The sequence below is a fragment of the Myotis davidii genome, unplaced genomic scaffold (genome assembly GCF_000327345.1).
Source record: "Myotis davidii unplaced genomic scaffold, ASM32734v1 scaffold2677, whole genome shotgun sequence".
NCBI lineage: Eukaryota > Metazoa > Chordata > Mammalia > Chiroptera > Vespertilionidae > Myotis > Myotis davidii.
The window spans coordinates 61,116-83,281 of NW_006288260.1; the positions used below are offsets into that span (position 1 = coordinate 61,116).

The window sequence follows — 22,166 nt, forward strand, 5'->3', positions numbered from 1 at the left end:
TAAAAAATGCTGCAATGAATACAGATGTGCATATATATTTTTGAATACAGATGGCCAACAGGCACATGAAAGGATGTTCAACATCACCAATTAATTATTAGGGAAATGCAAATCAAAAGCACAATGAGATGTCATAATGGCCATCATAAAAAGAGATAAGAAATAACAAGTGTTGGAGAGGATAAGGAGACAGAGGAACTTGAGAAAAATATTATTATTGTCTCCTGTGTTTCTAAAGCTCAGAGAGGTTAGGTGACTTGCCTCAAGTAAAACAGCTGGGGAATGACAAACTTGGAACTGGGAGTCTTATTCAAAATCCAGTCTTCTTTCCATTACATCACAGCTCTTTTCATATCTGGGAGGTTTTCTGGTTTGCTACATGACTGACAGGTCCAATGTGCACTGCAGAGCTGAGTTCATTTCAACATGCCTGGAGTGTATATTATGGGTAAAGCTCTGTTGTAGTCACTGCAAGAGATGTGAAGATAAAAAAGACAAAGAACATAACCCCAAGGAGCTTTTACAATCTAGTAAAATAACATCTATATAGCTATGTTCTAAGACAACATGTAAGTAATGGAGGCATAAAAAAGTGAGGATTTGGGTTAGGTCTGAACCAATGACTTGGTGGGGGAAAGCTTGTTAAATCTTATTTACTGCTATACACTCACTATGTGCCTGGAAAAAAGTTGGGCTCAATAAATACCTGTCAGGTGTGGCCGGTGTGGCTCAGTGGTTGAGTGTAGACCTATGAATCAGGAGGTCCCAGTTTGATTCCCAGTCAGGGCACATGCTCTGGTTTCAGGCTAGATCCCCAGTAGGGGATGTGCAGGAGGCAGCTGATCAATGTTTCTCATCGATGTTTCTATCTCTCTTTCCTTCTTCCTTCCTCTCTCTCTAAAAATCAATCAAAACATATTGGAAAAAAATACCTGTTATGAAAATTATTGAATATCAATTTTTGACAGGCAAGTAACAATTATATAGCAGTAAAAAGGAAGTAGACTCTGGCTAGCCTAAGTAATAAAAGTTAACAAAAAGTTAGGGAAATAGAGAATTTATTGAAAAGATAGTGCTGAGCGCCTGGGGTGGAGCGGGAACTGGGGGAAAGGGGACAATGGAGATAAAGGAGGGACATCTCTCCACAATAAAGGTAAATAAAAAATATAGTGGGACATCTCAGAGTTGACTCAGAAAGGGCAGGAGAAAGGTCAGCACTGGATGCAAGAGCAATTTATGGATCTTCTCTCCAGCTTTAATGTGACTCCCCTTCATCTCCCATAACCCCAAACTGTTTCCATTCAAAATGCCATGTGCTTGGGAGAGAGAAATTGACTGTCTCAGTTGGGTCAGGGATCTTCCCTTGGAATTAGTTTTTATCACCAATAGGGAAGGTTTACATATCACAGACATCAGACATGCCCATTACAGAACAACCTATGGTTTCAAATCACTTCCAAAGAAGGTAAATTCTTGTTAATCAGAAATCTACTACATCCTGTGTGATGTCTACTAAAATCTAATCAATAGGAATAAGATTGAGGGAATGCATTATTAATATCCCAAGCCTTTTCCTGTCATAAGAACTTTCTGACATCAGTAAGCTAACCAACAGAGAATGTCTGAGCTAGAAGGAGCCTATGGTAACCATTGATTCAACCTCACTGTACGATGAGAAATATGAGGCCCTTGCATGCAGTCTTACATACAGTCACACAGCAAATAAGTGGTAGTAGTGGGTTACAGGAAATTTCTGACCTTTAATTCTGTGGGACTTTTCTCTGCCTATGCTCCACAGTGCTCAGCACTGGTACCTTTCAAACATCCCCATGATATCATGCTCAGGTATTGGTAGCAACCTAGCAAGAGTTATCTGTCATCCATGGCCAGAAGTCCAGAGAATTTGGTCAAGCTGAGTAGGTTTTATGATCAGGCAGACAGCTGAGTTAGGACACACAATGGATAAATAATCAAGGACATGTCAATGACAGCTTAAGACAGACTTAAAAACAGAGGGTTTTTATCCTCTGGAGTTTTCTCTTCTTGAGGCTAAACAGCCCTAGATCCTTCCATTGGAAAAGGGAAATGACTGCCTCATATGACTTGTATCAAGGTCATTGCTTACAGAATTGCTCAAACCACACTTCTGGCTTTAGGTAACAAACGTCCCTAATTACAGCTGCTTCCCTTCATCTTTAACCAAATAACATCCAGCAAAACGGGGTGTCTGCTCTTCCCAGTGTCATGACCGAACATCAATTTACTTTAGGAAACACACTGTAGTGGGAAAGTGTTTCTATCTGGAGCTATACTACCTGGGTTCAAATTCCAGCTTTACCATTTCCCAAGGAGGTGATTTTTGGCAAGTCATTCTCTCTCCTTGGGCTTTTGTTTTCTCACCTGTAAAATGAGGATAATAATAATACCTACTTCATAGGGAGGTTGTGAGAATCAAATTAGTTAATGCATCCTTGGAGGTATGAGAGAGCATATGCAGATATTCTGACTCCAAAGTAAGAAACACATCTAGAGACAAAGCTGCCCTTAGTTCAGATGACCAGGTCCTCAACAACTATGTTCCCGAGCACCGCTTGACAAAGCTAAGGACACTTAAGCCAACCACTAGCAATAAACTGCAAGCCCTAAAAGCCAATATAAAAGTACATTGCTCTGGGGTCACTTCTCCAAATACCATTGCTAACTCAGCTTACAGGCAAGGTATCCAGATGGATGTTCTAAGGGAGAATAGATGGGGCAAGTGATTCATAATAGGTGTGTCTCTCTTTGCTGCCTTCTTTTTTGCTTTGATTCTTGTTAAAGTGATAACACCCAGGCTGGCTGGTGTGGCTCAGTGGTTGTATAAGAACAGGCAGCCCCCAAAGGAAATGTGGCACACCTGATGGAAACGCCCAGCACCTGGGCTCACCCTCAGGGTGGCTTGCTAACATGTCTCAGTGGTTGCCAAGGGTATCATTGAACCACCATCGCCCTAAACAAACTGAGGAATTCTTGGGAGGGGACCAGGTATCTAGGAATAGTATGTGGTGGACAGACCCTTCTATTTATAACAGCAAGAAGGTGTGGAAACAGCCCAGCTGGTGTAGCTCAGTGGTTAAGTGTCCATTCCCAGTCAGGACACATGCCTGGGTTGTGGGCTTTATCCCCAGTGTAGGGTGTATAGGAGGCAGCTGATCAATGATTCTCTCTCATCATTGATGTTTCTCTCTCTCTCTCTCTCTCTCCTGTGTTTTCTCTCTCTCTCTCTCTCTCTCTCTCTCTCTCTCTCTCTCTCTCTCTCTCCTTCTGCCTTCCTCTGAAATTAACATATATTAATATACATATTTATTAAAAAGTGATAACACCCACATATATCCTAGAAGATATCACCTTCCATCATCCTTTCAACGAATATTAACTGAGCCCCTACTATGTGGCAGCCATTGTTTATGCTGAGTTTAGAGCAGAGAACAAACAGATGAAGACTCTGCTCTTACTGAGCTTATGGGCTAGGGCAGCGGTTCTCAACTTCTGGGTCGCGACCCCTTTGGCAGTCGAACGACCCTTTCACAGGGGTCGCCTGAGACCATCCTGCATATCAGATATGTACATTATGATTCATAACAGTAGCAACATCACAGTGATGAAGTAGCAACGAAAATAATTTTATGGTTGGGTCACAACATGAGGAACTGTATTTAAAGGGCCAGAAGGTGGAGAACCACTGCTCCAGTGGGAGAGACTTTACCACAGAAGCAAATGCACATATGAGATTGTTTTAGACTGTGATCAGTGTTGTGATAAAAAAAAAAACAAAATGGGATAAGGTCACAGAGAGTACCTGGGCCATGGGAGTTACTTTAATTTGGGTGGTCAGGGAAAGCTTCCCTGAGATTGAAACAATATTGCAGCCCACCATAGGTAGAACCAGATAGAAATGAAAGGAATGCAAAGTCCCTGAGGTCAGACAGATCAGCATATTGGGGAAAAAAAGATCAGTGTGGCTAATAGAGAGTGAACAAGGTTTTTATAAATTAAGTCAAAGAGGTAGGCAGGGGCTGCATCTAAAAATGGTGGCGGGGTCAGGGCGGTGGTAGCGGAAATGGTGATAAGTGGTCAGATTCTGATTTTGAAGATAGAGCCAACAGGATTTCTTGAAGAGTCAGAGTCGAGGATGGCTCAGGAATTTTTGCCCTGAGCAACCAGGTATTTTACCATACACTGGAATGGAGAATGGTATTGCACACGATTTCTGATGGATCATCTGGAGTTCCCCTAATTGTGGGGGGCACTTCAAGGCCCTTCTCTGCCTACTTAGGCAGTGAGGGGTGGTGGGGGACTGCTGTTTGGGGTGAGTGAGAGGCATGAAACACGTTTCTGGGAATCCTCCCCTCCTCTTCTCCTATTCTGGTCCGAAATATGGAGACTTAACACAGATGAGATTTAGAGAAGACTTGAATATACTGAGTCAGGCCAAACCAAGAGGCCCCAGAGGCAGGGGATCTGCTGTAGCCACTTCAGTCCAGAAACTGTAAGGAAGTGGGCGGCGCCAGAGAGGGCGCTGCACAAACTTTCTTGGCTATCTGGAGCCAAAGGAGCCACTTTTTTCCCCCTTTTCTTTCTTTCTTTTTTTTAAAACCAGAAACAAAGTAAAGAAAATAGATGGGGTAGAGTATGGCGTGGCCTGGCCGGCCCGGAAGGACTTTGGGTGGAGCGGACTGTGAAAGCTTCGGGGCAGAGGGGGAGGGGGAGCCTCCACTAGCAACTAAGCTTAGCTTCCTAAACTCAGCAGAAAGGTCAGAGGAATTGCAGGAAAGGCCAGGCGCCCGGGCATTCTGTCTGCCCGCCAAAGACGGACGAAAACCCAAGTTGTGCGATGCAGCTTTAAAGGGGCTGGTGATTGACAGAATGTGTAGCAGTGGATGGGGTGGAGCCGCTGGGTGGGGTCTGGGACCGGCAGCTGGGAGAAACCAAAAGGAAGAAAAAAGAAAACCATTGCCCCTGATTATCGCTAATGCCGGGCGGGGAAAGCTAGTCAGAAAGGGAGGAAAAGGAGGGCTTTAGAGCTCACCTCCACTCCCACCCACGGTCAACTCTCTCCAACCCTTCGGTCTCCTTTGGAGATCATTCAAATCGAGTGTACACCGGCCCTGGTCGGTGCCCATTACCTCTAACTCGCCACTGAACTAGGTTTGCAGTACGAGGGAGTGAGGACCCCGAGTCCATCAGCTCAACCCCAGCCCCGCCCCGTCCGTTGGCCCTGGCCCCAGGCTGGGAGGAGAGGATGCCTCCGGAGGCGCAGAATCCAAAAGTAAGTCCCTTTCATTTTGCCTACCTACCCTTATTTTCCCTTCCTTTTACCCCCCTCACTGGGGTCTCCGCTGGGCGGCGAAGGAGCCACCTTATACAAGGAGACTCTTTCAAGGAGGATCCTGAGGGTGGAGCAGGGTGGGGTAAGAAAGGGAGGGAAGGGGAGGAGGGGTGGCGCTAGGGGAGCTGCCACCCCTGGCATAGGCGCGCTCAGAGTTGGATGTTTGTATGGTTTGGTGCCTCGATTACCCCTCAGATCATTAGAGCCTCGACTTACCCTCTCCAGGAGTTCTTTCTTTTTGTCACACTCCAGCATCCTTATCAGGTTGCTTAAAGCCTCTAGCTGTGAGTTGGGAGGGCTCCATCTTGCCTGGCTTCTTAAAGGGACAGTGCACTAGTTCAACTGAGGGAAATCTATTGGAAATTCAATTTCGAGAAGGCAGCAGTGACTCGCCTTACTATGACACTCTGAGTTTGGGGGATATTTGCATGGGAAGGATAGCTTTTTCTCCCCTATACCAACCTCCACACTTGGTTCTGATATCCAGCTGATTACCAGGAGGCGCACCCTGAAGTTGCACATTAGTTAACTGCAGTCAATTTAGCAGTTTTAGGTGGATGGAAAATTTTCTGTTTCCTAAGAGGTGCCATGGCAGTGCAGATGACTTGAAAAAAAAAAAGAATTCATTCTACAAATATTTCTTGAATGCTAAATTCATTGCCTGTGGCTGATCCCACGGCTGAGCGGTGTCTATTACTATGTCAAGACCATGTCGAGTGATGTCACCGACTCCTTGCTTAACAGATTGGTGGCCAAGATTCCTTCTTAGGATATGGAGATGTGTGTTGAATTTTATTCCAACATTTACCAAGCATCCATCACGTGAAAGTTCCAATGGTTCCCGCTTATGTTTTCCCTGTAGTACTAGGCACACGCCCAAGCCCAGGTAGCTGGGAGATGCAGCTGGAAGAGATAAGAACTCAAGGCTAAATGGCATGCAAAAGGCCAACGGTAGTTTGCTTCAATAGGGAAGCTAAGGCCAGCTTGGATGACTCGCCTTGCCCGTGTCCATGTCCAGTCAGGAAGATTGTGCTGGGGAAAAGGGCTTCACCAGCTCCCTTCTGAGGTTAAATAAAGAACTGGTGTGGTGGAGACTTGTTAGAAGGGTCTCGGATGGACCAGTGGCCTCTCTCCCGTGTTTGTCTCTCTCATCTTTCTGCTCAGGGAGAGTGGCAGGACTGGGTGGAGCCTAATGATATCCCACAGGTTACAGACATGAAAACGTGTTGTTTGAGGTTTGAGGGCTAGCATTTCACTCTGAAAGTTTCTGTTCAGTGGATGGAATGCCACAGCTCCCAGTGCTCTGCAATTTACCAGTTCAGCTGTCTCTGGTATTAAATGCAAGTCACAGAGCTCCTCCCTCCTTTAATGTGTTGGGTTTCATTGCATCCCAGTGCCAACTCCCATCAAGGGCATGTGTTAGTTCTAGGTTCCTAGGCAACATTTAAGTAAAGCACCTTCCTCCATCCCCTCTCTCCTCAATTGATTTTCCAAACCGCAAAGTGACCTTATTGTGAGCGGCCGTATCATTGAGTCCACTGGATTCAGATAAAAAAGAAAGCCTCACTTAGAGGTATTTCCCCCTAAAGTCACTGGCCTATGGGTTCCTATAAACAAAGGAAACATAAATTCAACTGGCACTCTTCCTTACTTTCGTCAGTGGGCGTACAGTCTTGACGCAGAGCCAAGAACCACTTGTACATGTCACACCCACTGAAGTCTGCTATCCACACCCTTGCATGGAGGGTGGAGAAGCAACTATGTGTTGGTGCCATACCCAGCCTCCTGCAGTTGGTATGCATGGACTATGTTAGGAACAGGTATGCTTCCATTTTCACGTTTGATTGTCCCTTTGTGTTCATATTGGTTTGTTTTCCTTTGGGAGAATTTCTAGTTGTAGGATATGGGAACTAGGCAGTTCGGAGCGCTCATAAAATACCATTGCTGAAATATGGCTATTTTCTTCCTAGGACAATGAAAGGGTTGTGAACCCACTAACGGCTCACAGGCAAGCAATAGAAATCCTTTCCAAGGACTTCTAGTGACTTCCCCAGAGCGATTTAAATTGTTTGCTGTCATTCATTCTGCTTCCTGGGATTGCGGAGAATTTCTATCTATTTGGAGGCAAAAGGGTTTCGGGAGGATAATTGTAAAAAGGATATTTTGTGCTTTCTCTGTAGTAGGGAGTAGAAGTAGAAGTAATTTTGACCCTCAAGTTCCCTTCTCAAATGCCTGTATCTGGTGACCTCGGCTGTTCGTGCCTAGACTAGATCAGCTTGCCCGTACATTTACTTGTACATTTACTTTGGTATGAGTTCTTTCCTGGTTGTTGCTCAGCCTTCAAGGACGAGGAGCTGTGATAAACAAAGGTATCAACACAATGTGCATTGTGATATGATGTTCTTTAATTAATTCATTGAACAAATATTTAGTAGGAATCTACTCTGTGTCATCACTGCACAGACTGGGGAATTTTATCTAATGAGGGTGTGTTGGTGGAGGGGAAAGCCAATAAACAATAAAGGTATTTGTTGGGTGGGGATAAGGTGGGAGAAAGAATAGAAGGCATTTGGGATTGGGGAGATATATTTACTATAGTGCAGTTAAAGAAAATTTCTCTTATACGGTGGTATTTAAAAATATACCTGAGTGAAATGAGAGCCAGCCATAATGCCTGAGGGATTGGGGTAGTAGACACAGGAAAGAGAATGTGCAAAGGCTTGATGTGTTCAGGGAATTGAACCCGGGACCCTTCAGTCTGCAGGCAAACGCTTTTATCTACTGCGTATCACTGGAGTGGAGAGGAAGAGAGTCGTAGGACATGTGGTCAGAGGGACCTATATAGAGGGCCTGATCATATAGGACCTTACAAAAATTTTGACTTTTATACCGAGTAAAAGCCATTTTTTAAATCTTTATTGTTTAAAATATTATAGATTTCCCCCTTTTGTTTCCCCATTGACCCCCCGCCCCTTCAGACCTTCACCACCCTATTGTCTATGTCTACGGTTATGCATACAAGTTCTTTGGTTGATCACTTCCTGCCCCCTCACTCCTGCCTTCCCTCTGAGAATCATCGGTCTGTTCCATGCTTCTATGTCTCTGGATCTATTTTGTCCATCAGTTTATTTGTTCATTAGATTCCACATATGATTGAGATCATGTGATGTGATACTTGTCTTTCTCTGACCGGCTTATTTTGCTTAGCATCTCCGGGCCCCTCCATGCTGTCTCAAAGGGTAAGAGATCTATGAACATAGGGGTGCATATATTCTTTCTGATTGGTGTTTCAGGATTCTTAGGATATATTCCTAGAAGTGGGAGTAAAAGTCATTTTTAAAGAAAATAAGTAATCAACAATTATTTTACTTAAAATTCTACTTTAGAATATCAATATGGTTTATGTTTTTATGTTTTGGATAGAATGCTTCTTTTTCTTTCTTTTTTAAATCCTCACCCGAGGATATTCTTCCATTGATTTTTAGAGAGAGGGAAAGACAGAGAGAAATACTGATGTGAGAGAAACACATCAATTGGTTGCCTCCTGCAACCGAGGTGTGTGCCCTTGATTGGAATTGAAACCGGGACCCTTCAGAATGCAGGTCGACATTCTATCCACTGAGCCAAACTGGCCAGGGCTGGATAGGATGTTTCTTTAAAGATAAAACTTAGTAAGCTTATTGCTGAATTCATGTCAACTGATACAATTTAATTTCATACTAACCATTGTTGTATAATACAATTACCTGGACACAGTAAAAAGGTTTCGGACACATTTGAAACTACTTAAATATAAAAAGCCTTTTCAATGCACTTGAATAAGAAATCACAATAAATTTATTAGCACTAGAAAAATATTTAAGCTTTTAAAGAAAACTTCACAAGGTTCTACTCTATCATGAAACTGAAAATTATTCACTTGGAATTTAAAAAAAAACAACTTTCAGTCTTTTTGGTCTCACAAGATTTCTTTTAAGCTATTCTCTGTCCTTCTCCCCAAGTCCTTCCCCGTGGGGAAGTATGTTTCATGTATCGTTTTGTTTGATCCTCACAATAATGTCGTGAGGTAGGCACTATTGTCATCTCCATTTTATAGCAAGGAAGTTGAGACGTGGGAAAGTAAAGTACTTAAGGTCACACAGTAAGTGGAAGAGGATCCATTCTCTCCTGTACCTTCTAAGAAGTTGTTCCAACAGCTTTCTTCTCTCGTCTTCACTTTCTTTTTCTTCTTTGATTCTCTCACCCATCCAAACATTCCCACCTAATATATAGTATATAACTAACATTTACTGAAGACCTACTGTGTGCTCAGCCCTCTATACACTTTACATGTATCAATTCATATAATAAAACAATGCTATCCACTATATACTGTTATTTCCCTCGTTTTTCAGTAAGGGAAACGGGAGCACAGAAAAATCAAGCTATTGTAAATAATGCTGCAATGATCACAGGGGTGCATATATTCTTTTGAATTGGTGTTTCGGGGTTTCTTTGGATCAATTCCCAGAATTGGAATCACGGGGTCATAAGGCAGTTCCAATTTTAATTTTTTTGAGGAAGCTCCATACTGCCCTCCACAGTGACTGCAGTTGTGGAATTGTGCACCTGAAGCTATGACTTTGTTAACCGGTGCCACCCCAATCAATTCAATAAAAAGGGGGAAAATTTCCAGAAATAAACAATTCATAAGTTAAAAAAAAAAATGAAGCAACTTGCTCAAGAAGTATAGGTAGGATTTGGATGGTCAGAATGGAAGGGAAAGGGCATTCTAAACAGAAAGAATCGTATAGCCAAAGGCAGCATCAATACAATGTGGGCCTAGAGGGGAATGGAATAGGGCTAGGGAAGGGCTCTTATGAGGTTAGATAACTCTACTTTTGGTGATAATATAGGTGGGGCAAAATTAGCTGCTGGAAAACCAGGAATGTCAATATTCTTCCTCTATAGTGTCTCAGGGAAACAGCCAGGTTTCAACGAATGTTATTATCTAGCTCATGTTACCTGATGCTCAGATGGATGGTATTATGTTCTTTGGCAAGTTGTTCCTTGAGCTGGGGACACTTTTGCTGGTCAATGATGGCATGGTAGTAGAGCAGAAAATATTCAGAGGAGGTTAGAGTGCTTTTTGCTGCTGTAGCAGAATGCGATCTATAGCTTTGGTTTATTTAAACCTGACTATACATTAACCATTTCCACATATATAAGGCAGATAGCTTTGAAAGGGGGAAGCAACATTCATTCATTCTTCTTATTTGCTTTTTCAACATACATGCCCTGAGAACGCTATGTGTGGCCAGCTCTGTGCTACAGGCTGGGGTACAAAAATATATTACCTCAACCTTGCCCTTGAACTCAGCTGGGAGACAAAGTTCTACCAAACAAGTAGTATCTGTTCACATACTGTACGCAAAGGACCATGTTAAGCCCTTTGCATGTTTCTCACGTAAATTCATCATGGGATTTTACTCATTTTGTTGATAAAGACACTGAAGATTACAGGAAGGCTGAAGAAACTCAAGGAGGGAGGAATTTGGAAATTGACAAGTAAGCAAATCATTAACACGAGCAGGAAAGATGTGGGTGACATTGGGGGTCAAGGAGTCAGAGAGGACTTGCTAGAGGAGTGATGCTTGACTCTTAAAAGAGAAATATGAGTTTTCAAGGCAAGTAGAGAAAGTAAGGACATTATAGAAGGAATATCATGTGTCAATGAATGGAGGTTCCAGAGAGGTGGTGTATTTAGGAAATAGTGAGCATAAGAATGTTCTGGGTCAGAGGCAGGAAAAAAAGACTGGAAAAGTAGACAGAATCAGGACACAACTATAAATAAAGGAGTCTCCGTTTTTTATAGGCACAGTATTAAGAGCACTTTCCCCAAAAGTCATTCTTTACTTTAAAAAACCTTAGGGATTACATAAACAGCTGCTTCGTGTGCTAAATAGAGGAACTAGAGACATCTTTAGCACCTTGTCATTCAACAGAGACCAGAAAAATTTCTGGGGCCGGAAGGTAGACACAAACCTGAGTACTCATTGAACCCCCAAGAGTCATTGCAATCAGGGAAAAAGGGTGAGATCTGTACTTTCTGGGAGGCCAGAGTAATAGTATGGCTGCTAGTCAGATATTCAAACAATATTCATAACAACAACAAAAAATAACATTAATAAGTGTGACAGGTATTCCATTTGACAAACGGAGACACTACAGCTCTTCAAATCTATGACCATACCTGTAAGGAAACTGGGAAAATTCTGCTAATAATCAGCAGAACTTGAATTTGACCAGATCGTTTGGCTTTTGCAATCCACATTTCTGATCATTATATGTTTAGCTAGCTAGTCAGCAAGACCAACAGGAAATAGATCAAGGTTGGCCCAAATATCAGTGTGATGCAGTGCACAGATGGGTATACATGAAAAATATAGTAATAGATGAAAGATTTAGGAAGTAAGGAAACAGCAGGTGAGACAGGAAATTTGCTGACTGAGGTCACGATTCAGGGGTCCGCAAACCACACTGAGGCCACAGATATACTTTATATTGACAATGTTTTCTAGAATTTGATTTCATTACCGGTGTATACGAGTGGAATTTTTCACGTGAAACGGGTAGGGAACGTCTCTTCTGCAGGCCGTATAGGGCCCATGAAATCATTTGGTCTGGTTCTGCCAGGGCATTAGGGGTGAGTTAATGAAATGTTTGACCAAATATAGCCGGCTAATTTTTAAGTGGATCATTTTGTATGGCCTGCGAATGATGTTATAAATATCCAAATGGCCCTTGGCAGGAAAAAGGGTCCCCACCCCTGATGTAAAATATAGGTTTGCAACTTTCTTGAAAAACTTGAACTATTTCGCATCACTGGGCCTAGACTGCTGCATGGTGACAGTCACCAGGAACTGAGCAGCAGCTGCCCCTTTAGACATGTTATTTATTCATTTCTATCCTTTAGTTGCAAAAGGCGAAACCAGCTGGAGCTAGTTTAAGCACAAGAGGAATGTGACTGACTCTTGGGAATGAACGGAGTTTTGGAAATGGGAAGTTGTTGGGAACTCAGGCTGTTTTTATTTTTTATTTTTTCGGTGTCTCCTATCTGGTTCCTTCTGCATGTCAGCTTATTTTTTTCTCACTTAGTAGATGAGAGCACGGAGTGGGCAAGAGATAGCTTCGTTATCTCCTAAATTCATATGTTACAGTTCAGTCTCATAGAAAGCTACTGGCTGGCTTAGCACCAATGACCAAGTCACAGGGAATGGGCACTGGTCGATCGAGTCAGTTGCCTACCCCTAGATAAGTGACCTTTGGCCCAGGAGACTAGGGTTATGTAATGGAAACTAGGGGCACACATTTATAAATCAGATAGGAGTTATAAGGGGATCGTTATGTGTGGAGCAGACACTTCCAAATATATCCCCTGTACCACGGATATTTGGGTTCTACTCACTTTGTGGTAGCTTCTGGTGTTCTCTTGGAGGTCTTTCAACCTACTGCAAGCCTGGCCTATCTGATCTGCTTGCCAGGTTTAGACCTGTTATTTTGGGAGGGTGTAGGGTTCACTGCACCCACATTGTTCTTATTACAAAGCAGTTTGAGGCCCAAATTGCCAGAATACCCTACCCTGCCTTTCTTTTAGCACTTTGAATCCCACAGGGCTTCCTTCCTCCAGTCACTTAAAATCACCTTATTCATCATTATAATGACCTTAGGCCACTGAATAAGGCCTGGTGACTGCATTCTGAAAGTTAATAGCCCTGGATGAAAAGGGGGCAGGCAGGTCTAAAGGAGAGCAGCTAATGGTGATGTGCTCAGGACTGAAGAATTGGCAAAAGTTCCGTTCATAAGTGTAATGGCTGGGCTTTAGAATTAGACAGGATGACGGGGATTTACTGTGTTTTTCTTCTTGGATTCCTTTGACGCAAAGAGCTTTCCAAGTTTTGTGGTTCCCAGCTGAGGCTTTGGACACTTCTTGTTTCAATGATTTTTTTTCAATGACTTCAAAGTTCCCTTCCGAATACTCCTTACAAAAGTAGCAGTTGATGTAGAAAGATTTCACTCTCAGCCCAAGCTTTGGGGTGCAGGGATTGCTAGTCCTAGAGGGTGTTGAGAGGGAAGCCCCTCCCACCCCACACCCTGCTCCTGAAAGTATTGAAGTAAGCTGCCCAGTCTGAAACTATTCTCTCTCAAGATCATGAGATGGATTCCTTCCAAAGGAATTCAAGCTCTGCCCCAGTCCTGCAGCCTCTCTGGCATTTGCTTTGCCTTTTATAAATAGAATAGAATTATCCTGACTTCCTCAAGCAGAGTTGCTTATTGCCAGGGTAATATTCTACACTCTTCAGTGCAAAGAGAGAACTCAGAGCCAAAGCCAGGAAACTTCCTAGAAAGAGAAATTTCACTTAGGACATTTGAAATCTGAGCAGACATTGGTTTGCTTTCTCTTTCCTCTTTATTGAAGTTAACGTTGCAATAAACTGAGTATGGTTCTGTTACTTTGGATCCTCTCTCTCTTGCCTCTAGCTCCTTTAGTTGGCAGCTTCAGACAGCATTTATTGCAAATGCCAATAAAAGTTAACATTTATTGAGCAATTACTATATGCAAGACACTGCTCTAAATTCTTTACAATACCTATCTGGTAATTGTTATGATGATTACATAACACATAAAAATATAATGTTCAGTCAGTAAATGGTAGTATTCGTATATGTGCTATCTTCTCTCTTCCCCCTTAAAAAGTACTTGGATTGGGTTCAGTATAAGCTCACGCTTTCCAATCTCAGAGGGAAAATCCTGGCTGCTTCACCATCCTTTCATCGAACCCCACAGTAACTGATCCAAGATTTTTAAATATTTTTCAACTGCCCATTCATACCTACCCCCAACTTTGGCCTCCTTAACTTGCTGATGAAATTATATAGATTCTCTCATTTTCCTTTCACTTCACTTGTCAGTACTGCTCAAACTTTAATGTGTATAAATCAACTACAATTCTGCTTACAATGCAGATTTTGAATCAGAAGGTCTGGGATGGGACCTGAGGAAATTTTATATTTCTAACAAATTTCTGGGTGATACAGATACTGATGGGTGGATAACATTTTCTTTAGCATGGCTCTAAAAAAGGCCAAGGTTCACCAATCTCTCTCTTTCTCTCTCTCTCTCTCTCTCTCTCTCTTCCTCTCTCTCTCTCTTTTATAGATGAAGAGACTGAGACTCTAACTCAAAAAAGATAAATGCACCCTAATGTACCCTAATGTTCATTGTGGCATTATTTAATTCTTTTTTTAATATATTTTATTGATTTTTTACAGAGAGGAAGGGAGAGAGATAGAGAGCTAGAAACATCGACGAGAGAGAAACATCAATCAGTTGCCTCCTGCACACCCCCCACTGGGGATGTGCCCGCAACCAAGGCACATGCCCCTGACCGGAATCAAACCTGGGACCCCTGTGTCCACAGGCCAACACTCTATTCACTGAGCCAAACTGGCTAGGGCCATTATTTAATTCTTTACAATAGCCAAGACATGGAGATGATCTAAGTGTTCATTGGTAGATGAATACATAAAGAATCTATATATATAAAAGGCTAATATGTAAAGTGTCCCCTTGGGAGTTTGACCGAGAGACCAGGAGTTCCATCACTTGCTATGATGTGTGCTGACCACCAGGGGGCGGCATGGAATGAAGGGAGGCCCTGGCTGGCAGCCAGCAGCCAGGGAAGGGAAGCCCCACTGGCAGCTGGTAGTCAGGGAAGGGAGGTCCTGGCCGGCAGTTGGAAGGCCCTGATTCGCCCTGATCACAGGCCACGCCTAGTGACCCTACCCGTGAATGAATTTCGTGCACCAGGCCCCTCTTTAAAGAGAAATGCAAACTTTTTGCCATATCCCTTGCCATAGTCAGGGGGCAACTTGATTTTGACCTGTTGGGGCAGTGTTTACTTTTACAGAAGTTCCAATAGGAAGTACAGTTCCTTTTCATCCCTGATCACTATATGAAAAAAGGAATTTGAAGTACAGTAAATTCTCTCAAAGAAATATGTAAGTGGATCTTGAGGGCATATGATAAATGAAATAAGTCAGACAGGGAAAGACAAATACCATATGATCTCACTTGTATGTGCAATCTAAAAATAACCCTCATAGATACAGAGAACAGATGCGTGGTTACCAAAGCAGGGTGTGGAGAATGGCAAAATGGGTGAAGGTAGTCAAAAGGTATAAGCTTCCAGTTATCAAATAAGTAAATCACGTGGCTGTAATGTACTGCATGATAATTATAGTTAGTAATACTGTAATGCATACTTGAAAGTTGCTTCAGGTCTTATGTTTGGGTCTTTGATCCATTTTGAGCCAATTTTTTAATATGGGGACAAGTGAATAGTCTAGCTTCATTCATTTGCATGTGGCTTTAAATTTCATTAATATGTGGGATAGAAAACTGAAAGCAACAAATTAACAAACAAAACCTCATAGACCCAGACAACAATATGGTGGTTACCAGAGGGGAAGGTGGATAAGGGTGTAATGAAGGGTAGAGAGGGTCAAGTGTATGGTGACAGAAGGAGATTTGACTTTGGGTGGTGAACACACAATACAATATACAGATGATGCCTCATAGAATTGTACACTTGAAGCCTATATAATTTTATTAACCAACTAGTGGCCCGGTGCACGGATTTGTGCACATTGAAAGGAAATTAATTAGAAGAAATATTTTAATATCATTATTTAAAAACAACCAAAACATGATATAAGAACAACATTAATAAAAACAATGACTAATACATTGATGAAACCTATTCTAATATCTCCCTGTATACCACATTAAGAGTAAAAACACTTTCAGAGTGCTTGACTAATTTAATGTCACACACATGCTCTTCGAACTCAAGAGAAAGCAACATATAACTGACGATGTCCGAAAAAAGGTTCAGGTAGGAATATTCCTCTCTGTCTAGAGTTGTCCTTGTGATTTATTAATAATGCGTGAGTCAACATTTATTTTTAAATTGCCAGTGTGCGTCATATGTACCGGCTGGTCGTCGGATGGATGGTCAGATGTACATATGGTTAGTCACTTAGCCTTTTATTTATATAGATGTCATCCCAATAAATTTAATTAAAAATGTTAAGTGATTTTCTCAGGGTCATATAGATTGACAGCTGTCAGAGGGATGAGGGGTTGGGGGCTGGATGAAGTAGGTGAGGAGATTAAGCAAAAAAACCCTCATAGACACAGACAACAGTATGGTGATTACTAGAGGGAAAGGGGGTGGGGTCAAGTGGAAGAGAGTAAAGGGGGTTAAATGGTGATGGAAGGAGACTTGATTTGGGGTGGTGAGCACAGTACAATATACAGGGGATGTATTCTAGAGTTGTACACCTGAAACCTATATAATTTCATTAACCAATGTCACCCGAATAAATTCAATACATTTGTTAAAAGAGAAAAAGCATGATTTAAAATAGTTTCTCCATCCAGCTAATGTAGCTTACACACCTGCTCTATTGGACTCTAACTTTGTAATTGTCATATTTTCGCTTTCTAAAAATAGTCACTATATCCTTCTGTGGTGTTCCAGGGCAACCCTGTCTGCCAAAGGCTGTCCATCTGCATGAGGACCTCCTGAGATGAGAATTTGACTAGATGAACATGTGGCACACATGATGGAGAATTCTATGGGTCACTAAGAAGAGCTGGTTGTCATGAGCCATTTCTGACAGAGAGAAGATTTCCAAGTGAATGATTGCAATATGTGTAGTTAGAGGGTCAGTTAGAGCATCAAGGAAAGTAACATAATGTAGCGATTAAGAGCAGAGGTCTTGGCCCTAACCGGTTTGGATCAGTGGATAGAGTGTCAGCCTGCAGACTGAAGGGTCCCAGGTTCGATTCCAGTCAAGGGCACATGCCTGGGTTGTGGGCTTGATCTCCAGTTGGGAGTGTGCAGGAGGCAGCCAAACAATGATTCTCCCTCATCATTGATGTTTCTCTCTCTCTAAAAGTATATATTTTTTAAAAAGAGCAAAGGCACTGGAGTAAGTAGACAAACCTGGGTTCAGGTCCTACTTCTTCTATTTTCTGTGTAGGACCTTAAGCAAGTTGTTTAGCCTTTCAGAATCCCAGAATGATGATATTGTACCTAACTCATGGGGATGTGAGGATTAAGTGTGCTAGTGCATAAAAGTTCTTAGCACAGTCACACCAAGTGATAGTTATTTTTGATCCTCCAGCAGCATCCCCCACTTCCAGGTAGCTAAGTCCTCTGGAAAAATTTTGCAAATTTCGTAAGGCCTGTCTCCAAGCCTTTCCTGATCCCCTTCTCCTGTGACATTTATCCAATTTTTTTGCCTGACAATTATAAATATACTTGCCTCATCCCTCCTTGCTAAACTGAAAGTATCTCAAGGACAGTGATGATATCTAAGTCCTTCCACAAAGACTAACAGAGTGCCCTGCTGTGATATGGTAGACACTCAAGATATGTTGAGCCAAGTTAGATTGAATTGATTTATATTTAAAATGTACTTACAAACAAGTACCAGCACTTTTTGTCATGTTGTAACTCTGCTATTGGCCTTAACATCCCTTCTTTCCAGAGATCCAACATATGTTTCACATTGATTGTTCCAGATTATTTGGCACAGATGTGAGTTGGGAGTTCACAGTTTCCAAGGAAGGATCTTTTCTGTAACACAGCAGGTGATAGAGACCAAAATGGCAACAGACACTGTCAGGTTAATTCAATAAATATTTATTGAGGGTGTTATATGTAAGATTGTGCTAAATCTATGGGGGTATGCAAAGCTCCAGGGGAGAGAAGGAATGGAGGGGTCTATTTATTTTAGGGAGGAGTGAAGATATATAAATCCTGACTATTGTATACTCTGAATGTTTGTGACCTCCCTAAATCCATATGTTAAAATCCTAACCCTCAAAGGTAATGGCATTAGTAGGTGGAGCCTTTGGGAGGTACTTATGTCATTTAGGTGAAACCTTCAAGAGTGGGATTAGAGACCCTGACACATAGTGGGAGCTCAATAAAAAGCTGTCGAATGAACAAAAATGGGATCAGTGCTTTATAAAAGAGGCTCTAAAGAGATCCTTAGCTCTGCCACCAAGTGAGGACAAGGTACCAACCATGAACCTAGAAGAGGGCCCTCACCTGACTATGCAGGCACCTTGATCTTGGACATCTCTGCCTCTAGAACTGTGAGAAATAAAATTCTGTTGTTTATAAGCCACACAGTAAAATGGTATTTTTGTTTATAGAAGCCTGAATAGACTAAAACTTAGGACAAACTACAATCAGAATGGCTATATTATAGCTAATGAATGGTGTGTGCGATGATTCTTTGGAGGGGTGAAGACTGCCTAAGGACCTTGATAGATTTGTTTTAAAAAATTTAGAACAGTGGTTCTCAATCTTGGCTGTATTTTGGAAACACCTGGCATGGGGATTTAAAAAATAGTGATGTTTGGGTCCCAACTGGCAGATATTCTGATGCCATTGGTCTGGGGTGCCTTTTGGGCACTGATAGTGTTTTAAGTCTCCCCAAGTGATCCAAATGTGCAACCAAGGTGGAAAGTCACGGCTTCAGAGTCATGTTTCTGAGGGAGCCCAAAGTGGTTTGGTTCAGGTCAGTACTTCTGGCTTGAGTAAGTTAAAAATTAGTCTGTTTATTTCAAGGTCATTCCACAATATGATTTGGTCATCTCTTTCTTGGAGGGAAAAATACTCTTTCATAACAGAATCATTATCATGACTCTCAGGGATTCATTTAATCACTTGTATGTTTATGCAGGAAACATTGAAAAAGACTATATTAATTTTCTATTGCTGCTTTAACAAATTACCACAAGTTTGGCTTAAAACAACACACATTTATTATGTGATAGTTCTGGAGTTCAGAAAGTCTAAAATCAGGGTGTTGGCAGGACAGCATTGTTTCTGGAATGTCTAGTGCATAATCTATTTAATTGCCTTTTTCAGCTTCTAGAGGCTAATCATATTCCTTGGCTCATAGCCCTATTTTTCTGACCTCTCCTTTTGTTGTCACATCTTCTCTGACTCGTCTCTCTCTCTCTAATAAGGACTCTTGATTACATAAGAAGCATCTGGATAATCCAGGACAATCTCCCCATCTCAAGATCCTTAATTTAGTCCCATTTGCAAAGTCTCCTTGGCCATATAAAGTAACATGTTCATAGGTTCCAGGGATTAGGATGTGCACTTCTTTGGAAGATCCTCATTGAGTCAACTACGGGGACTAATGATGACAATGGCACTATGACTGCGAATATTTACTTATGTCCTCTAAGCCACAGGACAAACACTTAATGCTTTTTCTTTTTTTTACCGTGGGCTGGGTCCTATGCTCAATGCATTAATGACTTTATTTCAGTTAATGTTAGGAGATGGCTACGACTATTATCCTCATATTTCAGATGACAAAACTGAGACTAATAGAGATTAAGTGACTTGCTCAAATCATATAACAACTAGGCCAGATTGCAAGCCCAATGGTTCGGTAACCTAACCATTGCGCAATACAATTTCTTCTAGTAACCCTGACTTTAAGGGCCTAGGCCAGAGGTCGGCAAACTGCGGCTCACGAGCTCTTTGGCCCCTTGAGTGTGGCTCTTCCACAAAATACCACATGCGGGCATGCACGTACAGTGCCATTGAAACTTCGTGGCCCATGCGCAGAAGTTGGTTTTCGGCCTGGGCGAGTCTATTTTGAAGAAGTGGCATTAGAAGAAGTGGGGGTGTTGGTCGGTCGGGCTGTGGGATACACAGCGCCAGGAAGGCGAGAGGGATTCATGCACGAGTTGAGGATAGGAGAGTTGGAAGGGGTCGACCTCAGCGAATGTACCTCAATCAGATTGAGGACGTTTTTAGCAGAGGCCAGCTTAGGAGGACCCTAATTAAGTGAATAACAATGTACCTACCTATATAGTTTAAGTTTAAAAAATTTGGCTCTCAAAAGAAATTTCAATCGTTGTACTGTTGGTATTTGGCTCTGTTGACCAACGAGTTTGCCGACCACTGGTCTGGGGCACTTTGCAGACTTGGCCTCCCCCGGAGGGAGGGGCTTCTTTACTCGATCTTTTTTGCGTTTTCCCGTGATCAGTGGGATAGGGTCTGCAACCAAGTGTCTGGGCTGTGAACCTGGGTATTGTTTATCATAATGGACTCCCGGCTCCACACTCCCATGTACTTCTTCTTAGCCTCAGAGTCTTGATTTTTCTCATCTAAAGATAGAAACAAGACAAATACATAAAGGGGCATCTTCGGAGAATTTTTGTGAATGGGAGTAGGTTTGGGAGCCAACAGGAAAAGTCTCTTTACCATGATAACAGACTAATTAAAGGAATCTTTATTGCTTATGTATTTTGAAGTGATGCTATAATAATGATGACAGAGGTGGGCTTTATCATTTACAGGAGTTCGGAGTGGCTTTAACTCTTACAGGCCTTGAGGGCAGGCATTATGATCTAAAATATATTTCAGTTCACCAGATGTAGCTTTAGTGGACTGAAATGGTACCTGGGTAAACAGAGTCCAAAGCTACCATTTCCATAATACCATCACTAAGTACTTACTTACCTGTGTCAGGCAGGGTTCCATTGGATATTCGTGACAACTCTATAAGGTAAATACTATTAATATAACTTTTTTAAAAATAAAAATTATTTTATTTATTTTTTTTATCGTTTAAACTATTACATATGTCTCCTCCTCCCCCCTTCCCCCCACCGGCCACTCAATATAACTTTTTTTCAGATGTGAAAATGGAGGCACAGGCCAGTTAAGTACCATACCCAAGGTCACACAGCTAATAAGTGGAAGAATTTGGATTCAAGCATCCATCCTTTCCCATCTCTTTTGAGAAGCTATTCCATTAGCTAATCCCCCACAAAAGTTACCAAATACACATGATTAAACCTGAACCCATCTAGCTTGTGGTCAGGTTGTATCTTGAGCAGCAGTTTTTCCTGCTTTGTGTCTTTACTCTGTGCTTTTCTAGCTCTCTCTCTTGGACTGCAGAGTGCTTTTGTTCTAAAACTAAAGCTCGTGCGGTGTGTCTTTGGCAGTTTGGGGTGGAGCATCTGGCCAAAGAGATCTGAGTGGAGCCGGACATGGCAGGGACAGGTGTGATGAGTTGGAGCCAACCAGGGACTCCGAGAGGAAGATGGTCTCTGTTGCAATACAGTGCTTATGAGAGAAAAGGTGGCCCGATGGAATGCAATGATAAGCATTGATGAGAGGGCTAGTGAAAAACAATTACTCTCATCTCCATTCTGTGGGGGGTTGATTAGGAAGCCTTCTCTCCCCCACCATCCCATGGCCTTGTTTTCTGCCAGAAATCAGTGTTATGACCAAAAGGCCAGAAACTGTATGTTCCTAAAAAGAGCTCGGAAAGCTGGGGGGATTGAGAAACAGGGTGAGCACCAGCTTGGTGTGGTTATAGTTCTTCACTTTAAACAAGAAATTAAAAAAAAATTTCCAGCTTTATTAAGATAATATTGATATATATCATTGTGTAAGTTTAAGGTGTGTAACATGATGATTTGGTATACATATATATTGCAAAACTTTTATTACAATATACGGTTAATTAACACATCTATCGCCTTGCATAAGTAGCATTTATTTTTTATGATGAGAACATTAGTTCTTTTTTAAAAAATATATTTTTATTGATTTCAGAGAGGAAGGGTGAGGGAGAGATAGAAACATCAGTGATGAGAGAGAATCATTGGTTGGCTGCCTCCTGCATGCCCTCTACTAGG

The 22,166-nt window shown here is 42.0% G+C and overlaps 1 protein-coding gene across 2 annotated transcripts in view; it reads left to right on the forward strand.

The window, feature by feature from the left end:
- Positions 1-4,730: 4,730 nt before the first annotated feature.
- KLF8 (Kruppel-like factor 8) overlaps positions 4,731-22,166 on the forward strand; it is a 73,791-nt gene continuing 56,355 nt past the window's right edge. The window contains exon 1 of one of the 2 annotated variants that reach the window (XM_006760194.2): positions 4,731-5,308. Coding sequence is in view for 1 of the 2 variants with exons in the window: in XM_006760192.2 (XP_006760255.1) it covers positions 7,176-7,188 (13 nt within the window). In the remaining variant the exon portion in view is untranslated. Of the gene's footprint in view, positions 5,309-7,114; positions 7,189-22,166 lie in introns of those variants that run through there. The other variant, XM_006760192.2, reaches the window with a different exon arrangement.